This window comes from Oncorhynchus kisutch, linkage group LG5 (genome assembly GCF_002021735.2).
Source record: "Oncorhynchus kisutch isolate 150728-3 linkage group LG5, Okis_V2, whole genome shotgun sequence".
Classification (NCBI taxonomy): Eukaryota; Metazoa; Chordata; class Actinopteri; order Salmoniformes; family Salmonidae; genus Oncorhynchus; species Oncorhynchus kisutch.
This window is the reverse complement of record NC_034178.2, coordinates 25,690,608-25,712,490: the sequence shown is the minus strand read 5'-3', so window position 1 is coordinate 25,712,490 and position 21,883 is coordinate 25,690,608. Positions and strand designations below refer to the sequence as shown.

Here is a 21,883-nt window from a genome sequence, read left to right as displayed (position 1 = left end):
TGAGCTATAGGAGGACAGGCTCATTGTGATGGTTGGAATGGAATGGAGTCAAACGTTGTGTTTGATGTGTTTGGTACCATTCCGTTGATTCCATTCCAGCCATCACAATGAGCCCTTCCTCCGATAGCTCCTCTCACCAGCTGCCTCTGGTTCAATTATTGGGGGGGGGGGGGGGGGGGGGAATTACGTAGGTTAGGGTCCATGTACTGAACAAAATGATGTGAAGCAAAAAAAAATCTCATGTACAGTTTTAAACTAGGGTCCTGTTCAAAGGAATACATGTTTGAAACAGGAAAAGAAAACTTGTTTTTGTAGCACAAATTCAGGTATGACCTCCCTTTTCACGACATTTCCTCCTATTTCATGCTTACTGAACTTTTACCACAGTAACACTGGACTAAGGTCAGTTTGGCTTATTCTTTCCTAATGGTTAGGACTTGGGAGTGATAAACTGTTCCTAGCTGGTTGAATAGAGCCCATGGTGTTCTCTGCTGCTGCTCAGGGCCAGGTCCCCAAGCTGGAGATCTCCGTACAACTCTTTTATAAATATTTATTTCCCTTTGCAGATCAGGCAGAAAGGTTGAATCATCCTTCTGTCTCGTTTCTTTTCTTTTACTTTCGTTTTGAGTCCGTGCCCTTAAATATACCGCTATGGATTTTATTGCATGTCTTTGTCAGAAGAATATTCTGTGTTTTGTCACCGTGAGATTTGCAACGCTCCAACTTTATTCCACAACTCTTTCCTTCCTGTACCTCATGATGTGCTTGTGAACCAGGCTTGTGTGATGGTAAGTAACCTTGCCTGAGACCTGAAGACTTTGGTTAAGGCTTTAGCTTAGCGAGCTAAACAGTCTGTGCTTGAAACCGTATGGTCCATGGTTCAAGCCCAGTCGGTCACACTTGCACACAAGGTTTGCATAAGATGTCCTTTACTTGTATTCTTGCTACAGAATGATTTCCCGCTCGCTAAGTTAATAGATATAAACTACGTAGATATTTCACTTTGCCTGCCTTTTCATTTGAATGCGTTTCTCATGTCCATGTCCAATATTGGTGCTGATGAGAGATTTAATCCAACGTAAGTTTGAGGAGTTGAACTGTTTGGGAGAGTCTGTAGTACTGTAGTCCATTTTAAACGATTAGTATGAAATGATGTGAAATATAGAATTATTTGATGTGCTGTTATTTATTTGATGTAACTGCTTCCTAACATTAATAAACATTTTCTAAATCTTTATCACTCACAGTAATAGATTGATGTGGAATAAAGATACCAGCAAAGTGTGACAAAATATTATACATGGATACAAATTGATCAATGTACTGTCAATAACATACTGACATCTCGATTACACATGAACAATGAAAATGCATAAATATACATTGTTGACATAGCACTACTGTCCAGTCCTCACATGCTACATAAAATGTCATTTTTCTGGATTGGAGTTCTCCATCCCGTTACCCCCAATCTACCTTATATCAAAGATTTGTGTAAAATATATAGATAATTTAAAACTTAAGTGTATTTATCTCCCCCGCCCCCCCCCCCCCCCCCCCCTCCAGTGGTTGTTATAACAGGTTAATACTCGTTGGGGATCTTGACGACTTTCTTCATGGATAGGTCTTCTGGCCCGAAGGAGACAGGAAGCAGCTCGCTGACTTTCATCTCTATGTATGAGCCGTCTGGCTTAGTCAGGTACACGTCCCAGTTGGCCCCAAACTGGAGAAAAACACGTTGTATATGGAGCATCAGCAAAACTTTAGATTAAGTTTCCTGCTCTCTAACTACTTTGGTCATCAGAATGTAGGCATTGTAACAGAAGTAGACCTACTACACCTACACAATAGATGAATGACATACAATTTCTCTTCCTCCTAGGATGCAAGGCTTGAATGATGCTTACCTCTCTCATGAACTGTCTGCAGCCACCGCATGGTGAGATGAACTGGTCATGTAAGTCACTGCAAACAAATTGATATGAAGACATTTTACAACAATGAGAATAATGCTACTGTCCTTGCACTGCACTATGCAACACGCAGGTTGGCATTTATTGGCTCATGACTCATACTGGAGGCAGCTCTGCAGAGTGGTCACTAGCTGGCACAACCGCAAAGTCATATGTAATCTCATTTTAAACCCAACTGTAACCTTAACCACACTGTTAACCCTAAATTTCAGCCAATTTGTTTTTTTTCTTAAATTTATTTTTACAATATAGCCAATTTTGACTGCAGCTGGCCCATCTAGCGGAAACTGCTCAGTTCTGCCTCCAGGGTGAGACTCGTGACGCTAAATGTCAACCTGCCTCGAACACATTTGTTTAAGAACATTGATAGTGTTATGTTATAACACTATCCTGACACTAGGAGTCAGCATTAGACTTGAATTATTGAGATGAGGAATGTACACATATCAAAATGTATTTATCCCATCCGCCGCATACAAGTCTTTGAGTTTACAGTGAAATGCTGGCTTATTAACCTTACCAACGATGCAGAGTTGTAATTTAAAAAAACATCTAAAATAGTAACTAACATAAGGAATAAAATACTCAAGAATGGAGCTACATACAGGGAGTACCAGTATCGGGTCAATGTGCAGAGGTACTCGAGGGAGATCCATGATACAGTGCATTCGGAAAGTATTTAGACCCCTTGAATTTTTCCACATTTGGTGATGTTACAGCCTTACTCTAAAATGGATTAAACACATTTTTTCCTCATCAATCTACCCAAAACTCCATAATGACAAAGTAAAAAATGTTTAAAAAAAAAAATTTGTTGTGAATTTTTAAATCATGGAAATATCACATTTACATAAGTATTCAGACCCTTTACTCTGTACTTTGTTGAAGGGCCTTTGGCGGCGATTACAGCCTTTTTTTTTTTACCTTTATTTAACCAGGCAAGTCAGTTAAGAACATATTCTTATTTTCAATGACGGCCTGGGAACAGTGGGTTAACTGCCTGTTCAGGGGCAGAACGACAGATTTGTACCTTGTTCACAGCTATTTTCAGGTCTCCAGAGATGTTTGATCGGGTTCAAGTCCTGGCTCTGGCTGGGCTACTCAAGGACATTCAGAGACTTATCCCGAAGCCACTCCTGCATTGTCTTGGCTGTGTGCTTAGGGTCATTGTCCTGTTGGAAGGTGAACCTTCCTGGTCCTGAGCACTCTGGAGCAGGTTTTCATCAAGGATATCTCTGTACTTTTGCCATTCATCTTTCCCTCCATCCTGAATAGTCTCCAAGTCCCTACTGCTGAAAAACATCCCCACAGCATGATGCTGCCACCACCATGCTTCACCGTAGTGATGGTGCCAGGTTTCCTCCAGACGTGACGCTTGGCATTCAGGCCAAAGAGTTCAATCTTGATTTCATCAGACCAGAGAATCTTGTTTCTCATGTTCTGAGAGTCCTTTAGGTGCCTTTTTGGCAAACTCCAAGCATGCTGTCATGTGCCACTCTACCATAAATGCCTGATTGGTGGAGTGCTGCAGAGACGGTTGTCTTTCTGGAAGTTTCTCCCATTTCAACAGAACTCTGGAGCTCTGTTAGAGACCATCAGGTTCTTCCCTGACACCTCCCTGACCAAGGCCTTTCTCCCCGATTGCTCACTTTGGTCGGTCGGCCAGCTCTAGGGAGAGACTCGGTTGTTCTAAACTTCTTCCATTTTGAGAATGATTGATGTCACTGTGTTCTTGTGGACCTTCAATGCTACAGAAATGTTTTGGTACCCTTCCCCAGATCTGTGCCTTGACACAGTCCTGTCTCGGAGCTCTACGGACAATTGCGTCGACCTCATTGCTTGGTTTTTGCTCTGACTCTGTCAACTGTGAGACCTTTCCAAATCATGTCCAATCAATTGAATTTAGGTGGACTCCAAGTTGTAGAAAAGTCTCAAGGACGATCAATGGAAACCGGATGCACCTGAGCTCAATTTCGAGTCTCATAGCAACGGGTCTGAATAGTTGCGTAAATAAGGTATTTATATTTCAGTTTTTTGCTTTGTCATTATGCGGTATTGTGTGTAGATTGATGAGGAATTATTTTTTAAATCCATTTTAGAATAAGGCTGTAACATAACATCTGGATAAAGTCTAAGGGTCTATATACGTTCTGAATGCACTGTATATACACAGGTATGTGGACACCCCCTTCAAATTAGTGGATTTATCTGTTTCAGCCACACCCATTGCTGACAGGTGTATAGAATCGAGCACACAGCCACGCAATCTCCATTGATAAATATTGGCATTAGAATGGCCATACTGAAGAGCTAACTGAAGACTTTTAACATGGCACCATCATAGGATGCCACTTTTTTTAACAAGTCAATTTGTCAAATTTCTGCCATGCTATAAAAGCTCCCACGGTAAACTGTAAGTGCTGTTATTGTGAAGTGGAAACGTCTAGGAGCAACAGCCGCCAAGTTGTAGGTCACACAAGCTCATAGAACAGGACCGCCAAGTGCTGAAGCGCATGGTGCGTAAAAATCTTCTCAATTGCAACACTCACTACCGAGTGCCAAACTGCCTCTGGAAACGACGTCAGCACAATAACTGTTTGTCGGAAGCTTCATGAAATAGGTTTCCATGGCTGAGCAGCTGCACACAAGCCTAAGATCACAATGTCAAACGTCGGCTGAAGTGGTGTAAAGCTCGCCACCATTGGACTCTGGAGCAGTGGAAACGCTTCATATGGAGTGATGAGTCACGCTTCAGCATCTGGCAGTCTGACGGACGAATCTGGGTTTGGTGGATGCCAGGAGAACGCTACCTGCCCCAATGCAGAGCGCTAACTGTAAAGTTTCGTGGATGAGGAATAATGGTCTGGGGCTGTTTTTCAAGGTTCGGGCTAGGCCCCTTAGTTCCAGTGAAGAGCGATATTAATGCTACAATGACATTCTAGACAATTCTGTGCTTCCAACTTTGTGGCAACAGTTTGGGTAAGGCCCTTTTCTGTTTCAGCGTGACAGTGCCCCTCTGTGCAAAGCGAGGTCCTTACAGAAATGGATTGTTGAGATTGACTCTAGAAGAACTTGACTGGCCTGCACAGAGCCCTGACCTCAACCCCATTGAACACCTTTGGGATGAATTGGAACGCCAACTGAGAGCCAGGTCTAATTGCCCAACATCAGTGCCAGACCTCACTAATGCTCTTGTGGCTGAATGAAAGCATGTCCCCGTAGCATTGTAAGTGGTAGCTCTAGGCTTTAGCTCAGAGCGGATGTTGCCTGCAACAAATGCTTTTTGGTTGGGACACGTTCTTATAGTCACTGTGGGGGACGACATCGTCTATGCACTTATTGATGAAGCCTGTGACTGTTGTGGTAAATGGCTCAATGTTATTGGATTAATTCCAAAACATATCCCAGTCTGTACTAGTAAACAGTCTTGTAGCCTTGCGTCTGCTTCGCCTGACCACTTCCATATTGAGTCCATCACTGCTACTTCCTGTTTGAGCTTTTGTTTGTATTCAGGAAGCAGGAGAATGGAGTCATGGTCAAATTTGCCAAAGGAAGGACAAGGGAGGGTCTTGTATGCGTTTCTGTGGGAGAATAAACGTGGTCTAGAGTTTTATCCCGCGCCAATAGGGGAGCTAAGTGAGGTAGGATTGATTTTAAGTCTCCCTGTGTTATTCACCACCCACCAGGAACGCTGAGGTGAGCAGTTTCTTGTTTGTTTATTGCCCCATACAGTTTGTTGAGTGCCAGAGTGGTGTTGGCTTGAGGAGGAATGTAGACAGCCGTGTAATTATGGATGAGATCTCTCTTGGTAGATAAGTCTGCAGTTTACCATGAGATATTCTTTATCAGGTGAGCTTGAGACCAGTTGTTATTTATGAAAAAAACACATACTGTCTCCTTTCGTTTTCTGTTAAGTCTATGTCATAGGAAAGAGCAGGTGTTCTTAATCATTTGTACACTCAATGTAGAACTACCTGGCGATAGCAATGGCCTTGAAGCTACGGCGTCCCTCTGACACTGCTTTAGCGATGGCGTTCCTCTCTGCACACACACCCAGGTTGTTACACGCGTTCTCCACATTGCAACCTGAAGAGACGACAGATCACATTTACTGTCATGCACAGCGCTTTTCACTTGGTTTCAAAGGGCTTAAAACAAAGGCAAAGCAGACAGAGCTGAAGACGTCTCCCCTGTTCCATCTAAAGATCTTATATGATTGGTCAATTGAAGGATTGGTTGATTTGAAAATACCAAGCATCCTCTTGCAAAAAATGTGTTTTTATTCCAGGGAGATTACTTGGTTTCGATAGTTTTCTCCTAATTAATCATTAATAGGTTATGCAAAACCAGTCAGTCGAGAGCACAGTGTACTCAAAGTTATTGAAGTCCTTTTGAATTTACTGACTGTTCATGTATTGTTAAATAACCTAGTTATGCTTGTGCACAAAAAGGCTTCTTGCCCACTTGAGCTAAATTCCTTTCTGACTAGATTCTAACGGACTAACTGATTAATTTCTGACTGAGTAAATTCCAACGCTGAGGGAACAAGTGTGAATAATCTACAGAACTGTAGAACACAGACAGTTACATCATTCTGAACATCACAGGCCTGCTTCATATGTGGTTATTCCCTGGTTCAGGAACGTTGAAACATTGGATTTTACACACGTACATATTCCTGCTCGTGATTAGAAGCAATCTTTGTCACACATTTTGCAGTGTAAACGTTACAGGGTAATAATGTATTTTTCAGAGTGTGGGATATGCCTATTTCCTGGTTATCGATCTATTCTAAAATTCTTGATTAAAATGTAGACGTTCTGTAAATTTTTTACTTTACTGTAACACGTGCATCGAACATCGGATCCTTCTCCACTAAGTCTTCCCAGTTCAATGTTGTAGCTAAACGACAACGCGTTCCCAGTCAACTTACCTGGTCAAATAGATCGAACTAAACGTATACTGATTGTCAGCTGTAGGTATTTTCTTTTAAGAAGATCAAGTAAACTCAATCAATAGATTTGAAGTGATGGATGATATCTCACCTGTGAACACTCTGTCGTCGTGGGCCAGGAGGGCAGCCCCGACCCTGAAATTGCTGTAGGGACAGTAGGAAAACTCCTTGGCCTCCAGGGACTGATGGATAAGCCCTTCTACCGTTACCCTGTCTGGGTGGTGGAGGAGCTGCGACCCCTGGTCCTTACCATGGAGCATCTTGATCTGCAGGTCTCCCATACTGGCTCTGAGTCTGTCTGTGGTGTGAATCTGTGGGTGTTGGTGCCTGTGTCTGTTCTTGTTGAGTTTCTCTGACTTTCTGTGGAGGTATGAGTATGTCTTGTACTGTAATAAATCGGGGGAGGGTAGCTGGGGGGTGGTTTATTTCTTTATAGCCAATCCCTGTTACTTGTATATCCTCCCCCTCTCTGATGAATCTGGGTGGGTAGGGTGTGTGTGTGTAGCGGGAAGGGGGTCAGTCAGCTGCGTGCTGAGTGAACTCTTGTTGCACAACCAGTAGAATGTTGCATATTGTTGCCTTAGCTTACTGTAAATGTTTTCTTTGTGGCAGTGTATAAAGTTCACAGAAGGAGGTTTGTTGTGCTGGTAAAATATATATTTTTTTTGTAGATGAGTAGCTAGTGATTAGTGAAGAGACAGCTTGGTAAAAATAATTATCTTTATTGTTTTACTGGGAAAACACAGAAAACCCCAAATAACCTTACACATGTTATTTATCCACAGATGAAATGGATAAGAAGTACAGTGAGGGGGAAAAAAGAATTGGATCCCCTGTTGATTTTGTACATTTGCCCACTGACAAAGAAATGATCAGTCTATAATGTTAATGGTAGGTTTATTTAAACAGAATAACAACAAAGAAAATCCAGAAAAACGCATGTCAAAAATGTTATAAATTGATTAGCATTTTAATGAGGGAAATAAGTATTTGACCCTCCCTCTGCAAAACATGATTCATGACGTACTTGGTGGCAAAACCCTTGTTGGCAATCAGAGGTCAGACGTTTCTTGTAGTTCAGAAGGATTTTTTTGTTGTTTTGGGGTTGTTTTTTTTGGTTTGAATTTGACCCCTTTTTCTCCACGATTTCGTGGTATCCAATTGTTAGTAGCTACTATCTTGTCTCATCGCTACAACTCCCGGACGGGCTCGGGAGAGACTAAGGTTGAAAGTCATGCGTCCTCCGATACACAAACCAACCATGCCGCACTGCTTCTTAACACAGCGCGCATCCAACCCGGAAGCCGGCCGCACCAATGTGTCGGAGGAAACACCGTACACCTGGCAACCTTAGTTTAGCGCGCACTGCGCCCGGCCCGCCACAGGAGTCGCTGGTGCGCGATGAGACAAGGATATCCCTACCAGCCAAGCCCTCCCTAACCCGGACCTCGCTAGGCCAATTGTGCATCAATTGTGACCTCCCGGTCGCGGCCGGTTGTTTTCTTGGTGACTATGGTCTCAGCTGCCTTGAGATCATTGACAAGATCCTCCCGTGTAGTTCTGGGCTGATTCCTAACCGTTCTCATGATCATTGCAACTCCACGAGGTGAGATCTTGCATGGAGCCCCAGGCAGAGGGAGATTGACAGTTATTTTGTGTTTCTTCCATTTGCGAATAATTGCACCAACTGTTGTCACCTTCTCACCAAGCTGCTTGGCGATGGTCTTGTAGCCCATTCCAGCCTTGTGTAGGTCTGCAATCTTGTCCCTGACATCCTTGGAGAGCTCTTTGGTCTTGGCCATGGTGGAGAGTTTGGAATCTGATTGATTGATTGATTGATTGCTTCTGTGGACAGGTGTCTTTTTTATACAGGTAACAAACTGATATTAGGAGCACTCCCTTTAAGAGTGTGCTCCTAATCTCAGCTCATTACCTGTAGAAAAGACACCTGGGAGCCAGAAATCTTTCTGATTGAGAGGGGGTCAAAACTTATTTCCTTCATTAAAATGCAAATCAATTTATAACATTTTTGACATGTGTTTTTCTGAATTTTTTGGTTATTCTGTCTCTCACTGTTCAAATAAACCTACCATGAAAATGATAGACTGATCATTTCTCTGTCAGTGGGCAAACGTACAAAATCAGCAGGGATCAAATACTTTCTTCCCCTCACTGTATGTGTTTGACAAGACATACAAAATAACATATTAACATATTGCAAATATGATATAGAGGGAAATATGTCAACTAACAGTGCAGACACAGATGCTTTAGTGTGTCTTAAACTCTCTTTCTGTTTTGGTGACCGGACAAAAGAAACTATGTTTTTCAATGGCTGTAAAGTGTACGTGGGTTTTTCTTATTCAACAAATGATTACATGGGCTGTAAGGTTGATCACATCTATACAGTAAATCCATCTGTCTGCTGATAACACTATTACCTAGATGCTTTCTATCAGCAAAAAGACTATCACTCACTTTTGACATATTCAGTACAGCATTCAGTAGCCATGAGAGAGATGATAGACCTGAGTATATTTTTTTTCGTGTTTTCTATGTAGTAAAGAAAACTGGTGGTAATGGTTTACAGTGGGTAGTTCGGTATCTATGTCCCATATCGATACACTAACAGTTTCTGTACATGGTATCCCATTGTGATCCTTACAAAGGAGGAGACGGCGTCGCTAGCTGTCGTTCTGCATGATCCACTTGATCCAGCTGATGTACTTCCTGACCTTGGTGTAAACGCCAGGGAAGTAGGGGTTGGCACAGCTGATGCCCCAGGACACGATGCCCTCAAAGTGCCCATTACAGATCAGAGGGCCGCCTGAGTCACCCTGAGAGAAGTGATGTGCTTTAATATCAGCATCAAGAAATTTGCTTGCCGTACAGATATACTTGGCATACGCACATCACAACATATGTCCAGACCTGGGTTCAAATACATGTGTTTTTTATATAATTATTTATGGTCACACTTTATTTGGATAGTCTGGATTTTTGTCTGTAGATGCTCTACAGATGGTCATACTATCTGTTGATAAGCAACTGCTTGCTAAGGTTAGGGTTAGCTTTAGAATAAGGGTTAAGGTTCAGGCGAGGGTTAGGGTTAGGATTAGAATAAGGGCAAGGGTTAAGGCTAGGGGTAGAGCTAGGGTTAGTGGATAGGGGCGGTCGGTGCCGTTTACTATGAGGGAGGAACATGAACATGGCCTTATTTCTATAACACCATATTGGATGACTGTCATTCATATTCCATTCACCCAGCTCAATGTAACAGCAATAGGTTCAGGTTACTACATGATACTCGTATTTTCCCTCTATCCATCATGAGGTTGCTACAACCTAGCCGATGAATGAAAGTTTACATGAGTACACAGGTTGAGTAATCAAGGTGTCAGACTGTGACACATTCAATAAAACTTTGCACACTTATCTGCATCTAGCTGGTCAACATAGCTACTAAAACTAACACGTTCGTAAACCCTCTACAGTCAGAAAGCAGTTTAGCAGTTACTCTGGCGCGTCACTGTAGCAAAAAATGTATTAAACCAAAAGCTGACTCTGAAGAGTTCCAGTGTTGTATAGCCAGCTAGTTAACATAGCATCCCTCTCTGTTTAAGCTCTCTTTGAGTAGGCTAAACTAGCTAGCTGCATTGATGCTAGCTAAGTGAAGGTGGAAAACAAATATACCAAGAAATATAGCTAGCATTCTCTCTATCTTGCTTCTCCTTTAATTTTGGAAGAAATTAACTTGTTCAAAGCTGTTCAACTATTGTCTTTCTCTTTGATTCAACTAAACTCAGCAAAAAAAGAAATGTCCTCACTGTCAACTGTTTATTTTCAGCAAACTTCACATGTGTAACATATTTGTGTAACATATTTGTAGGAACATAAGATTCAGCAACTGAGACATTAACCAAACCATTTCCACAGACATGTGACTTGAATAATGTGTCCCTGAACAAAGGGTGGGTCAAAATCAAAGTAACAGTTAGTATCTGGTGTGGCCACCAGCTGCATTAATTACTGCAGTGCATCTCCTCCTCATGGACTGCACCAGATTTGCCAGTTCTTGCTGTGAGATATTACACCACTCTTCCACCAAGGCACCTGCGAGTTCCCGGACATTTCTGGGGGGAATGGCCCTAGCCACCACCCTCCGATCCAACAGGTCCCAGATGTGCTCAATGGGATTGAGATCCGGGCTCTTCGCTGGCCATGGCAGAACACTGACATTCCTGTCTTGCAGGAAATCACGTACAGAACGAGCAGTATGGCTGGTGGCATTGTCATGCTGGAGGGTCATGTCAGGATGAGCCTGCAGGAAGGGTACTACATGAGGTAGGGGGATCTCTTCCCTGTAACGCACAGCGTTGAGAGAGCCTGCAATGACGACAAGCTCAGTCCGATGATGCTGTGACACACTGCCCCAGACCATGACGGACCCTCCACCTCCAAATGTTGTTACACGTGGTCTGCCACTGCGAGGGCGATCAGCTGTCTGTCCTCTCTCCCTGTAGCACTGTTTTAGGCGTCTCACAGTATGGGCATTGCCATTTATTGCCCTGGCCACATCTGCAGTCCTCATGCCTCCTTGCAGCATGCCTAAGGTATCTTCACGCAGATGAGCAGGGACCCTGGGCATCTTTCTTTTGGTGTTTTTCAGTGTCAGTAGAAAGGCCTCTTAGTGTCCTAAGTTTTCATAACTGTGACCTTAATTGCCTACCGTCTGTAAGCTGTGTCTTAACGACCGTTCCACAGGTGCATGTTCATTAATTGTTTATGGTTCATTGAACAAGCATGGGAAACAGTGTTTAAACCCTTTACAATGATCTGTGAAGTTATTCGTTTTTTTACGAATTATCTTTGAAAAACTGGGTACTGAAAAAGGGACGTTTCTTTTATTGCTGAGTTTACGCACCATACTTTATGCAGTGCTAGCTAGCTGTAACTTATGCTTTCAGTACTACATTAATTCTCTGATCCTTTGATTGGGTGGACAACATGTCAGTTCATGCTGCAAGAGATCTGATGGGTTGGAGGATGTCCTCCGGAAGTTGTCATAATTACTGTGTAAATATGGAAGGGGGTGAGAACCATGAGCCTCCTAGGTTTTCTATTAAAGTCAATGTACCCAGAGGAGTGTACCCAGAGGAGGACAGACTGCTAGCTATCCTCCGGCTACACCATGGTGCTACGCTACAGAGTGCTGCTAAGGCTGCTGTAGACCATTGCAAAACAGTGTGTTTTAATAAATTATTTATTTGGTCACGTGAAAATATTTACTATAGTTTTATCTTAAAGGGTAACTTTTTAATGTTTTTTAAAATACTATTTTAAATTACCTGTATTAATTGCATGAGAGTGTATTTGAGTATTTTCAAATACATTCCCATATTCAACTACTTAATAATTGAAATACCTTGTAGTATTTGAACCCAGGTCTGCATACGTCACGACATAAAGTACCTTACAGTCTGACATTCAGAGACAGGCTACACATTCCTGTCTCCATACTAGCATTATACTTAGAATGTACAGTATGCCGATACATTACTTAATTCTAAGTAGTGTAGTAGTGTGTATTATGGACACTGAAATAGAGCCACAGATCTCTTCTCTCTCACCTGACAGGAGTCCTTCCCTCCGAAGGGAGAGCCGGCACAGAGCATGTTGTCTGTGATCCTGAAGTAGTAGTAGTTCTGGCAGTTGGTGATAACGTCAACATCCACAGCTTGGAGCACGGGGGACAGGTAGTAGCTGAAGATATTGGTGACCCCCCAGCCGCTTACCGTACAGGTCATTCCCTGTTGTAACAAGGGCATGTCCACTCTGGGCAGGATGGCGGGCTTGATGTTGGCGTTGAGATTCACGGGCCTCTCCAGCTGATGGAGGGATGGAGAGGGAGAGAGAATTGATTCACTTGTTCATTAATTTATCCATCAATGAATCAGACCAATAGATAATATACAGAGAGGGAGTACAGGGAAACCAAAGCTACTGTCCATCGTATCAGCTTACTTTGAGCAGCATGATGTCGTTGTCGAACGTCCTGTAGTTATACATGTAGTTGACCAGCACATTGGAGACGTTGAACTCCTGCTCAAGGCCTTCCACTCTGGATAGACTGTGCTCACTCAGTACCACTTTGATCAGGAATGCCCTGTGGATCGAGAGAAGCGGAAGTTAGGACTCCAATCTGGCAACTAGTATGAATCATTCCACTTAATTCTAAAAACACACTCTGTAAGATGTCCTGCTGTTCAATGGTTATTTCAATAAATAGTATGTATATTGATTCTTGAAGAATATACATTAGAAATGCCCTACTCTATCCCATCATAACCCCAAATCTAGTGGGTGTAGTACAAGAGGTTGTCTCACTTACCAGAGGACTCTAACCCCGTCCCCAGGCTCAATTGTTACCGCATAGGTTCGGAGAGAGAGCCAGCTGGTGGACCAGATTAGCCAGACTCACAGAGCTCCAGACACAGTGGCTGTGGGAAGCTACTGTCCATCAAAGAAACTGTACAAGGTGAAATAGAAGTTGAATTACTCACGGTCTCCAGCAGTGGGCAGCAGACACCACCCACTGAGGGTGTATGAGGGTCCCTCCACAGTAGTGTAATTTGTTGTACTGGATGGAGGCTTGGTAGGTTATAGAGTAGGGTGTTACCTCCAGACCCCCAATGATCCTCTGGCCCAGTACTCCTAAAAGGAGAGGGGGAGGGATGGTGGAGGGGCAAAGGAAAGGGGGCAAGAGAGAGTGGTGGTGGGGGGCGGGGGGGGGGGGTAGTGAGGGAGGGGTAGGTGGTCGGAAGGAGAGGTGGGGGGAGGGAGGAAGAGAGGATAGGGGGTGAGGAGGGAAGAGAGGTGGAGCGAGAGTGGGAGATGTAGGAGGGGAGAGAGAGAGAGAGAGAGGAGGTTCTTAAAGGTAAGATTGACATCTGCCGAACAATTTCTATGCCCAGTATCATACATTGGTTCTATACCTCTGATTGTGAGGATGACCAGTAGGATCAGTGATACATGACATGATTCTGCCATGGTTATCTGGTCTGATCTGGCTTGTCTGGTCTATTTGGACTGGATTGGTCGGTTCTAAAGCAGACAGAAAAGCACACTGGGAAATATTTTACTACATATTTTTACTGCCATTAAACATTCAGGAACATGCCACATTAAAGACTATAGATTTCTAAATGTACTACTAATGTAGACATAACATATTTGTGCAATTCGGTAGCACGTAATAAAAACGTATTAAAGCATTTATATTTGGTTAGTAAATAGTTTATTTATTTATGGACCATTTAATTGTAAACATTAGTAACCTTATTCACACATTTATAGTATAAACAGCTTTTAAAGTATTTAATAATGATTCACAAGTTCATTCATAAGCTGTTTAATATAGGTCCTTATAAAACATTTGCTAATCATTGGTAAAGTATCATTTATAATGTAATTTCTTACAAAAAGATGGACATTCCATTGCTAAACGTTCCAGCAGTACTTTATGCTCCTAGAACATATCAATGGCTAAACAATAAGCACACAATACAGAGGATGTTTTAAGAAAATATATTGAACTTTTTTTTTTTTTTAAATAGTCACGCTGTTGTAATAGTGGGATGTGTAACTTCAGACACCCTCTTTGCTGAGTAAAATAGCGGGGGGTTTTGTCCGAAAAGGCTAACATAAGCAGCCACTCTTTAGAGCAGTGTAATCTTGGTTAACCCAGAACTAAAATTGTGTGTAAAGTTCAGAGTCCATAAGTGAAATCATAGTTTATCAAACTACCAATTACTTCACACTAGAGGAAGTTAAGATACACCAAAGCGACTCTTAAGAAAAATACATTTAGAGCTACTTTTTTAGAAAGTAGTACACTACATCCTAGCTACTTTGGGAAACATTCAGTCGAGGCTGCTGAAGGGAGGACGGCTCGTAGTAATGACTGGAACTGAGCAAACAGAATGGCATCACATGTAAACCATGTGTTTTATGTATTTGATACCATTCCACCTATTCTGCTCTAGTCATTACCACGAGCCAGTCCTCCCCAATTAAGGTGCCACCAACCTCCTGTGAAAAAATGTATCATATCTTAGTCAGAAATGTCAGACTGCATATTGAATGAACAGATCACTCTGGAGTCAAATGTTAAGAGAATGTGTCTATTAAACACAAAAACTATGTTCCAGTGAGGATTAGGCATGCCGAAAAAGAGATGCCGAAAAAGAAAGGAAATTCTTGCCTATTTCACCCTTCTCTTAGTGTGTAGTTCCAGTAGTTAGCTACCCCGCTACATAGCAACAAAAAAAAAGCGATTAACTACTGAAAACACTACCAAGATTTGAATTTAAGTTCAACTACCACTAAGCTTCTGCAAAATAAAGTTTAATTGCTAGTTGAACAACATGTAGTTCACTACTTCCCAACACTCCACCCTCGCCAAAGGGAACTCTGTCAAAGCCGCCCCCCACTTTCGCTAATTTCACCACACATGCGAAGCACCTCCCTCGCCAATTAATATATATCCAATTAATCAGTGATGATAAACCCAGGTTTGGGGTTAATGAAGAGATGGCTGGAAGTAGGTTACGTGTTTTCAGATGAAGCTAGTGGTAATGACAGAGAAGTGGGGCGTCGAGGAAGATTGACTTCAAGCCCAAACAGAATGAGCTCTTCTCCAGTAGCTCTGGAGGTGAATTAGAAGAGAATGAGGATGAAGTACTTGAGGTGCTGTGAAGAATCTGGTCCGGCAGGAGTTTTTTTTTTCAAGTGGACCTCTGCCTTTTGGCTGACCCATACGTGGTTTCAGGTTGGGTGAAAAAGGGTTTGGGCACTGTTGAATCGGTGAAGGTAACCCGAAGTGGACTGTTTCTTCCACCCAGAGGAAGCAGGTGCTCTGCGCCACGTAAATTGTGAAAATACCTGTTACTTACTTTGCTTTCAGCAAAAAGGGCGCTATTGGAAGGAGTGATTTACTGGGGTGTGGGTGGAGGTTGAGCAACTCAAGTTGAAGATTCTCGGTGTCAGTGACGCTTGCCAATTGGTGCGATGCAGGCCCGGTGGCAGAGTGGTTGATGAAATATTAGTGTTCATTGCCATGGCTATGAACTGTACCACCGAAATGGAACATAAATCACAGGAAATATGTGTGGTGGTGGTGGTGGCAGCTGTGAGAGGTACTTGGGATTACGAGATTTTACTGCAGAGGAGTTACAAGGAGTGTTGAATTGTAGTATCCCGTCCTCACAGGCTGTTGGCCTGGTGTAGGATCAGAAAGGGTCAAAGTAGTGGAATGAGGTGGTGGGTTTTATTTAGTTTATTTAATACGTGAAAGGTTAGTTGGCAGGGTAATTGTTTATGCATTTATTTGGTTTTTTTGTATCACAAAGTGTAATAGATTTACACTCCAGTCCAGTTGGTGGCAGTAATGTAAATTTTGGTTGCCAACCTGCATTTAAAACAAAGCAGAATAAGAGGAGAATATGCACAATCTGTCCACAAGACATTAAGAGCAGTCCATATACTGCTTACCTGGTATGTTTAAAGAGCTTGTACCTTTTAGAAAGGTCCAGTAAATGTGCTGCCAAACAAAGCCACGTGTGAAAATAGTCTGTGGTTAAACGACTGAAGCACTGGAAGCGTCTAAATGTTACCCATGTAACATTTCTATCATCTGTTTTGTGTCGGCTACATCTTCCTTTTTTTATGATCAGTTTTCCTTCGAGGTTCACAACATCATCATGACTGTTTTGAGACCTTAACGAGCATCAGGTGCTGCTGGAATGTCTACCAATGGCATGTCCATCTTTCTTTTGTGAGAAATGACACCCGGGTCGCTCAAAACATTTCTGAAGCATAAATAGCCCACACTTTAGATGAGTCCATGCAACACGGCTTAATGAGTAGTCAATTGTTCATAAGGACCTATATTAAACATATTATGAATGGAGTAATGAGCAATAAAGTATTTACATTATAAATGGTTTATTACATGGAGTTATTACAGTGTGCTACCTGCAATTCTCATATCCATAAAACCATACGACCACATCCATAAAGTTTTTTGGAGATAATATAACATTCTGGGCATGCTCAGACTCCGTGCATCTAGAAAATACAGTAATTGGGATCTATCTGTGGTGCATTCAATATTATATCAATAATGTGTTCAGTATTCTACAATTCTGTAAGATTTCACCCAAGACCAAACAACAGAAGTTATATTGTCTTCAAGCCTACTCACCTTTACGAGATTAAGCCAAGCACTGCAGACAGGTTCATGCACGCTCCTCTCACACCCCAGACACAACACCTGAAAAACCTCCACCGCCTTTTATATTGTAACCACACCTGCTCCCCCCTATTGTTAGTGCTTTTGTCCACCTTACACCATATCTACCTACCTTACACCGTATCTATCTACCTGTCCTGTTCATCGGGGCACACCGTAGCAAAGGTTTTGCAACGATAAACAAACGTTTTTGTTTCCTATTAGACAAGTGCAGGTAGGTCCTCCCTGTTTCAGTCTGTTTTCTCCCATTTGGTGCCTAATGAAAATGCCCCTGGGTCTGAGATGGTTATGTGACAGGCACAAAACGGAGACTGACCTAGTACATCACAAAGACAGCCATATTCTCCTTTTATTATTCCTCCCTGTCCTTTCTAGGAACTCACCTTTGATTGTTTGTGTTCTGTCATTCATTGTCTGCTATTAGTGAGGAGAAAAATAGATTCTTTAGAGAGGTGGAACTGAATACGTCGCCTCAGTCTCCAGGCTTGTTTGTTTATTGTGTTGTTTGGTCGGATGTATGAGTGTCAGTGTGAGAGAGAGGAGGGGAAAAGGACAGTGGCATTATTGGGTTAATTAATTGCTGTTATCACATTTGCACGCCCCTCATTTTGATCCAAGGAGGAGGTTGAGTTGTCACAAATCTGGAAAGACGTGGAGAGGGACCACCTGAACTATTTGTATCTTCTACAAATGTATTTGACATCTCAATCTTCTGTCTTTTAGTCCCTCCTTTGCTCAATCCATTCCACCCTCTGTATTGTCGTCTTTTCATCCTTCCTTAGATTGCCTATGATCTGAAAGGTAATAGTGTTACGGTTGAAATTGTATACAAATTCCACACAAGTCACTTAGTCCAGGCAAATATGTGACTTTTTTTCTTTCCATTTTTAAAGTAAAAGCGTTACGTTTTTATGCAGAAGGTGGTTTTATTTTGTGTCTGTGCTCTGTGGGTCCCCATATTTCTCTCCCATGTCCTGTTCCCATCATGGGTCAATACAATACAAACTAGCTGGCTGTGTGCAAGCCGTGTCGTGTCCCAAGTGTCTTCCTTACAGTGAAGGTGAAAGGTGACAGTGTGTCCCCCTCTCCTCAGAGAACTTCGCTACAGGCAAAAACAGGGTGTGTGTATGTGTCACGTGCTACCCTCCCTTGTTTTTCCCCCAATCGGAAACGAGCCCCCTTTTTGTGTGTGTTTATTACTTATTTTGAATTTTAAGTGATCTTTTTTTATGTCTACCTTATTCTAATTTGCATGAATTTCTATGGTGTGCTGTGCCTCTCCCTCCTTTTGTGTTTTCTAATAGATTTTTTGTAGACTCCTCCGTCTTGGCCTGAAGACGGGAGTTTGCCCAGGTCTGCCTGAGAATCTTAAAATGGAGCATCCAGTTCACTCTTGGCCTGAGAAGCTGAACTAGAGAGAGATCATGGCGGAAGTTGATGTCGAGGGCGAAATGAGTCTCGTGTGTGTCGGACCAAGGATACGTTTGGATAAGGATGTTTACCAGGGAGATCTGTTTGGAGGTGAATCTTGTGTTGGGAAAAGTGGGATCAATCAGAGTGACCAAGAGTGGACTTGAGTTGATTCAATTGTGTGTCTGAGGGAAAGAGGAAGAAGGCAGTGGGCATCACGAGAATCGTGTCATCCAAAGTATCGTGTTTCCAACTCTGGACTAAGGCACCTGCTAAGGGAGTCATCTGTGGGTTGTTGGTGGAAATGAAGAAGTGATTTCCTGTGACGAGAGTCCCAGGTGTGGTTAGTGCCCGTCGCATGACCCGCATGGAGAAAAATAAGAAAGTTTGTCTGGGCTATTTAAAAAAAAAAATATATATATATATATATATATATATTAGTGAACACCTCCCTATGCATGTAAAGATAGGATATATGAGGTACTAAGTACGAGGATTTATCCCCAAACCACTGCAATGCAAAAACTGTAAAGAATTTGGCCATGTTTCAAATGTGTGCAGATGGAAGGCGTATACTGAAGATAAGAGTGAAGAGTGGCCGTGTTGTAATTGTAGTGGGGACCATGACCCAGTCTTTGTGGGAGTGCCCTGTAAGGATGACGGGGGTTGAGCTGGGGCAGCGCACAATTGGCCCAGCGTCGTTAGGGTTTGGCCGGGGTAGGCCGTCATTGTAAATAAGAATTTGTTCTTAACTGACTTGCCTAGTTAAATTAAATAAATAAAGGGTGGCAAAAGGGAGGGCGGTCCATCGGATCTCTTATGCGGAGACAATTAACAGAGTTGAGGGAGCTAGTGACACTCGTGTTGAAGATAATGGTTGGGGATGCACTACAGCCTTTAGTGAATGTGTCAACCAAAAGAACAGGACAAGCTGTATGTAAAGAAAGTGGATTTTGTGGTGTTCATTGCAACTGCGATAAACTGCCCTGCACAAGTATCAAGGAAGTGCAACAAAATTGGTCATCGTTTTGGCTGCGGCAGAAAAGCATCTGGAGCTCACAGGAATTCAGACCGGAAGATTTGCAAGGGATATTGGCCACGGAAGATGTGACGCCCTCCCAGGCTCCTGAGTCTGTGTAGGGATTATTCATGGAGTATTGTTTTAACCGAGGAAGTAGGGGAGCATTTTGATTAGTGTGTTTTCAGGTAGTTAATTTGTATTTTTATCCTTATCCTTATTTTCATCCTGCACAGTTGGGATGTCGTCCGCCATAAAACCCCAACGAAAAAGAAGACTCTTGGTCTGCTGCTGTAGGGATAACACCAACTCCGAACCCCTACTGCTGCTACTGTAGCCCCGTCCCCGAAGTCACTCATCAGCTGCATGCAAGGATTCCTTTGTGTTGTCTTAGGAATGCCTCATCATCTCACCACCCTCACTGTCTCGCCTCTTGGTAGCAGAGGTTCTGTTGTCATTGCATCCTTTAGGTCTGATATCTGATTAGAGGTTAACTTTAAAGTAATGCTATTGGTCAGCAACTCAGATTTGGAATATTCAGATATTATAAAGGGCCTCATTGTCTGTTTCTCTTTGTTCCTGACCTGCTGAAATCAGATACATCTCTCGCTCTCCCTTTCTGTCTCTCTCCTACCCCTTGTAACGCTTGTTAATGCTTCATTTTACAAAGTAATTAAATACACTTTTTAGAATTCCATTCAGACATTTCTTTTACCTTCCAACTTCCTGTAACTCAACTATAGTCTCTTGCATGTTGCTAAATCATCTTTATGGAGTCAGATAAACATTTTAATAGGCTAATTGCATAGTCTTATTACGAGTTGCATGTGAGGTGTACATATCAAAAATTACCTCACCACACTACTGCCGCTACCGTCACTGGGACTACATAACAACCAACCGACGATGACCTTGCAGCCAGAGGGGGACCAAACGTGTGCGAGTGTGGTCGAATACGTCTGTTCAGAATGGTTCCCTGCTCTAGAGGAGGCTGGTTGGAGGAACTATAGGAGGACGGGCTCATTGTAATAGCTGGAATGGAATAATTGGAACAGAGTCTTATGTGGTTTCCATGTGTTTGATGTGTTTGACTTCGTTCTATTTATGGCATTCCAGCTATTACAATGAGCATGTCCTCCTATATCTCCTCCCAGCAGCATCTACACTGCTCTCATCCTCTGTCGCCTTCACTGGACCAGACCATGGGCTGGGAGCCAACCGACTGTTGAGGACAACAGATGGCGAGGAGCGACTGGCCACTGACTACCAATGGGTGAATGTTGGATGGCCAACGAGCGACTGATGGGTGGTGGACCTCCAGCAGCATGAACTTATCACTGGGACTGAGCGTTTGGACGTTGTGGAGTGTGTGGGTGAATGTTGTGAACCTGATATTCTATACATTAAAAATCTTTGAATAGCCTTGAACCTTTATTACCTTGTCTGTGTGGTGGCCTGGGATGCGTACGTGTGTCCAACACTATTTCAAATCAAACTTTTGTTGGTTACTTACACAGTTTTGAAGATATCACAGGTGCAGCGAAATGCTTATGTTTCTAGCTCAAACAATGCAGCAATATCTCAATACAATACCCACATAATCCCAAAATGTGTATAAAAGAAAAACAACGATATATACAGTGGGGAGAACAAGTATTTGATACACTGCTGATTTTGCAGGTTTTCCTACTTACAAAGCATGTAGAGGTTTTTATCATAGGTACACTTCAACTGTGAGAGACAGAATCTAAAACAAAAGTCCAGAAAATCACATTGTATGATTAAGTCATTAATTTGCATTTTATTGCATGACATAAGTATTTGATACATCAGAAAAGTAGAACCTAATATTTGGTACAGAAACCTTGGTTTGCAATTACAGATCATACGTTTCCTGTAGTTCTCCAGATCCTTCAGGTTTCTGCTCCCTCCAAAGATTTTCCATTGGGTTCAGGTCTGGAGACTGGCTAGGCCACTCCAGGACCTTGAGATGCTTCTTACGGAGCCACTCCTTAGTTGCACTGGCTGTGTGTTTCGGGTTGTTGTCATGCTGGAAGACCCAGCCACGACCCATCTTCAATGCTCTTACTGAGGGAAGGAGGTTGTTGGCCAAGATCTCGCGATACATGGCCCCATCCATCCTCCCCTCAATACGGTGCAGTCGTCCTGTCCCCTTTGCAGAAAAGCATCCCCAAAGAATGATGTTTCCACCTCCA

General features: G+C 42.7%; 2 protein-coding genes across 2 annotated transcripts; both read right to left on the bottom strand.

Annotated features, from left to right (window-relative positions):
* Positions 1-1,167: 1,167 nt before the first annotated feature.
* On the bottom strand, positions 1,168-7,308 carry LOC109890140 (cytidine deaminase). The gene is made up of 4 exons (XM_020482097.2): positions 7,019-7,308; positions 5,948-6,059; positions 1,908-1,965; positions 1,168-1,723 (listed from the first exon to the last, which is right to left on the bottom strand). Exons 1-4 carry the CDS (start codon positions 7,206-7,208, stop codon positions 1,583-1,585), a joined length of 501 nt encoding a protein of 166 aa, XP_020337686.1. The 5' UTR covers positions 7,209-7,308; the 3' UTR covers positions 1,168-1,582.
* A 1,749-nt stretch (positions 7,309-9,057) lies between these two features.
* Positions 9,058-20,691, bottom strand: LOC109891496 (trypsin-like). Its single transcript, XM_031823867.1, has 6 exons — positions 20,569-20,691; positions 13,923-14,007; positions 13,491-13,641; positions 12,952-13,093; positions 12,558-12,815; positions 9,058-9,764 (listed from the first exon to the last, which is right to left on the bottom strand). Exons 1-6 carry the CDS (start codon positions 20,689-20,691, stop codon positions 9,612-9,614), a joined length of 912 nt encoding a protein of 303 aa, XP_031679727.1. The 3' UTR covers positions 9,058-9,611.
* Positions 20,692-21,883: the final 1,192 nt, after the last annotated feature.

Excerpts from the sequence above, each read along its gene's own strand:
- LOC109890140 (XM_020482097.2), bottom strand. The coding sequence starts at position 7,208 with ATGGGAGACCTGCAGATCAAGATGCTCCATGGTAAGGACCAGGGGTCG. Across the intron at positions 1,966-5,947 it reads AAGGCCATTGCTATCGCCAG|TGACTTACATGACCAGTTCA; the intron begins GTAGTTCTACAT and ends ATTTGTTTGCAG. Across the intron at positions 1,724-1,907 it reads GCAGACAGTTCATGAGAGAG|TTTGGGGCCAACTGGGACGT; the intron begins GTAAGCATCATT and ends GTTTTTCTCCAG.
- LOC109891496 (XM_031823867.1), bottom strand. The coding sequence starts at position 20,691 with ATGAGCCCGTCCTCCTATAGTTCCTCCAACCAGCCTCCTCTAGAGCAG. Across the intron at positions 14,008-20,568 it reads TGGCTGCAAGGTCATCGTCG|ACCAGACAAGCCAGATCAGA; the intron begins GTTGGTTGTTAT and ends CAGTCCAAATAG. Across the intron at positions 13,094-13,490 it reads GCTGCCCACTGCTGGAGACC|GGCATTCCTGATCAAAGTGG; the intron begins GTGAGTAATTCA and ends CTCGATCCACAG.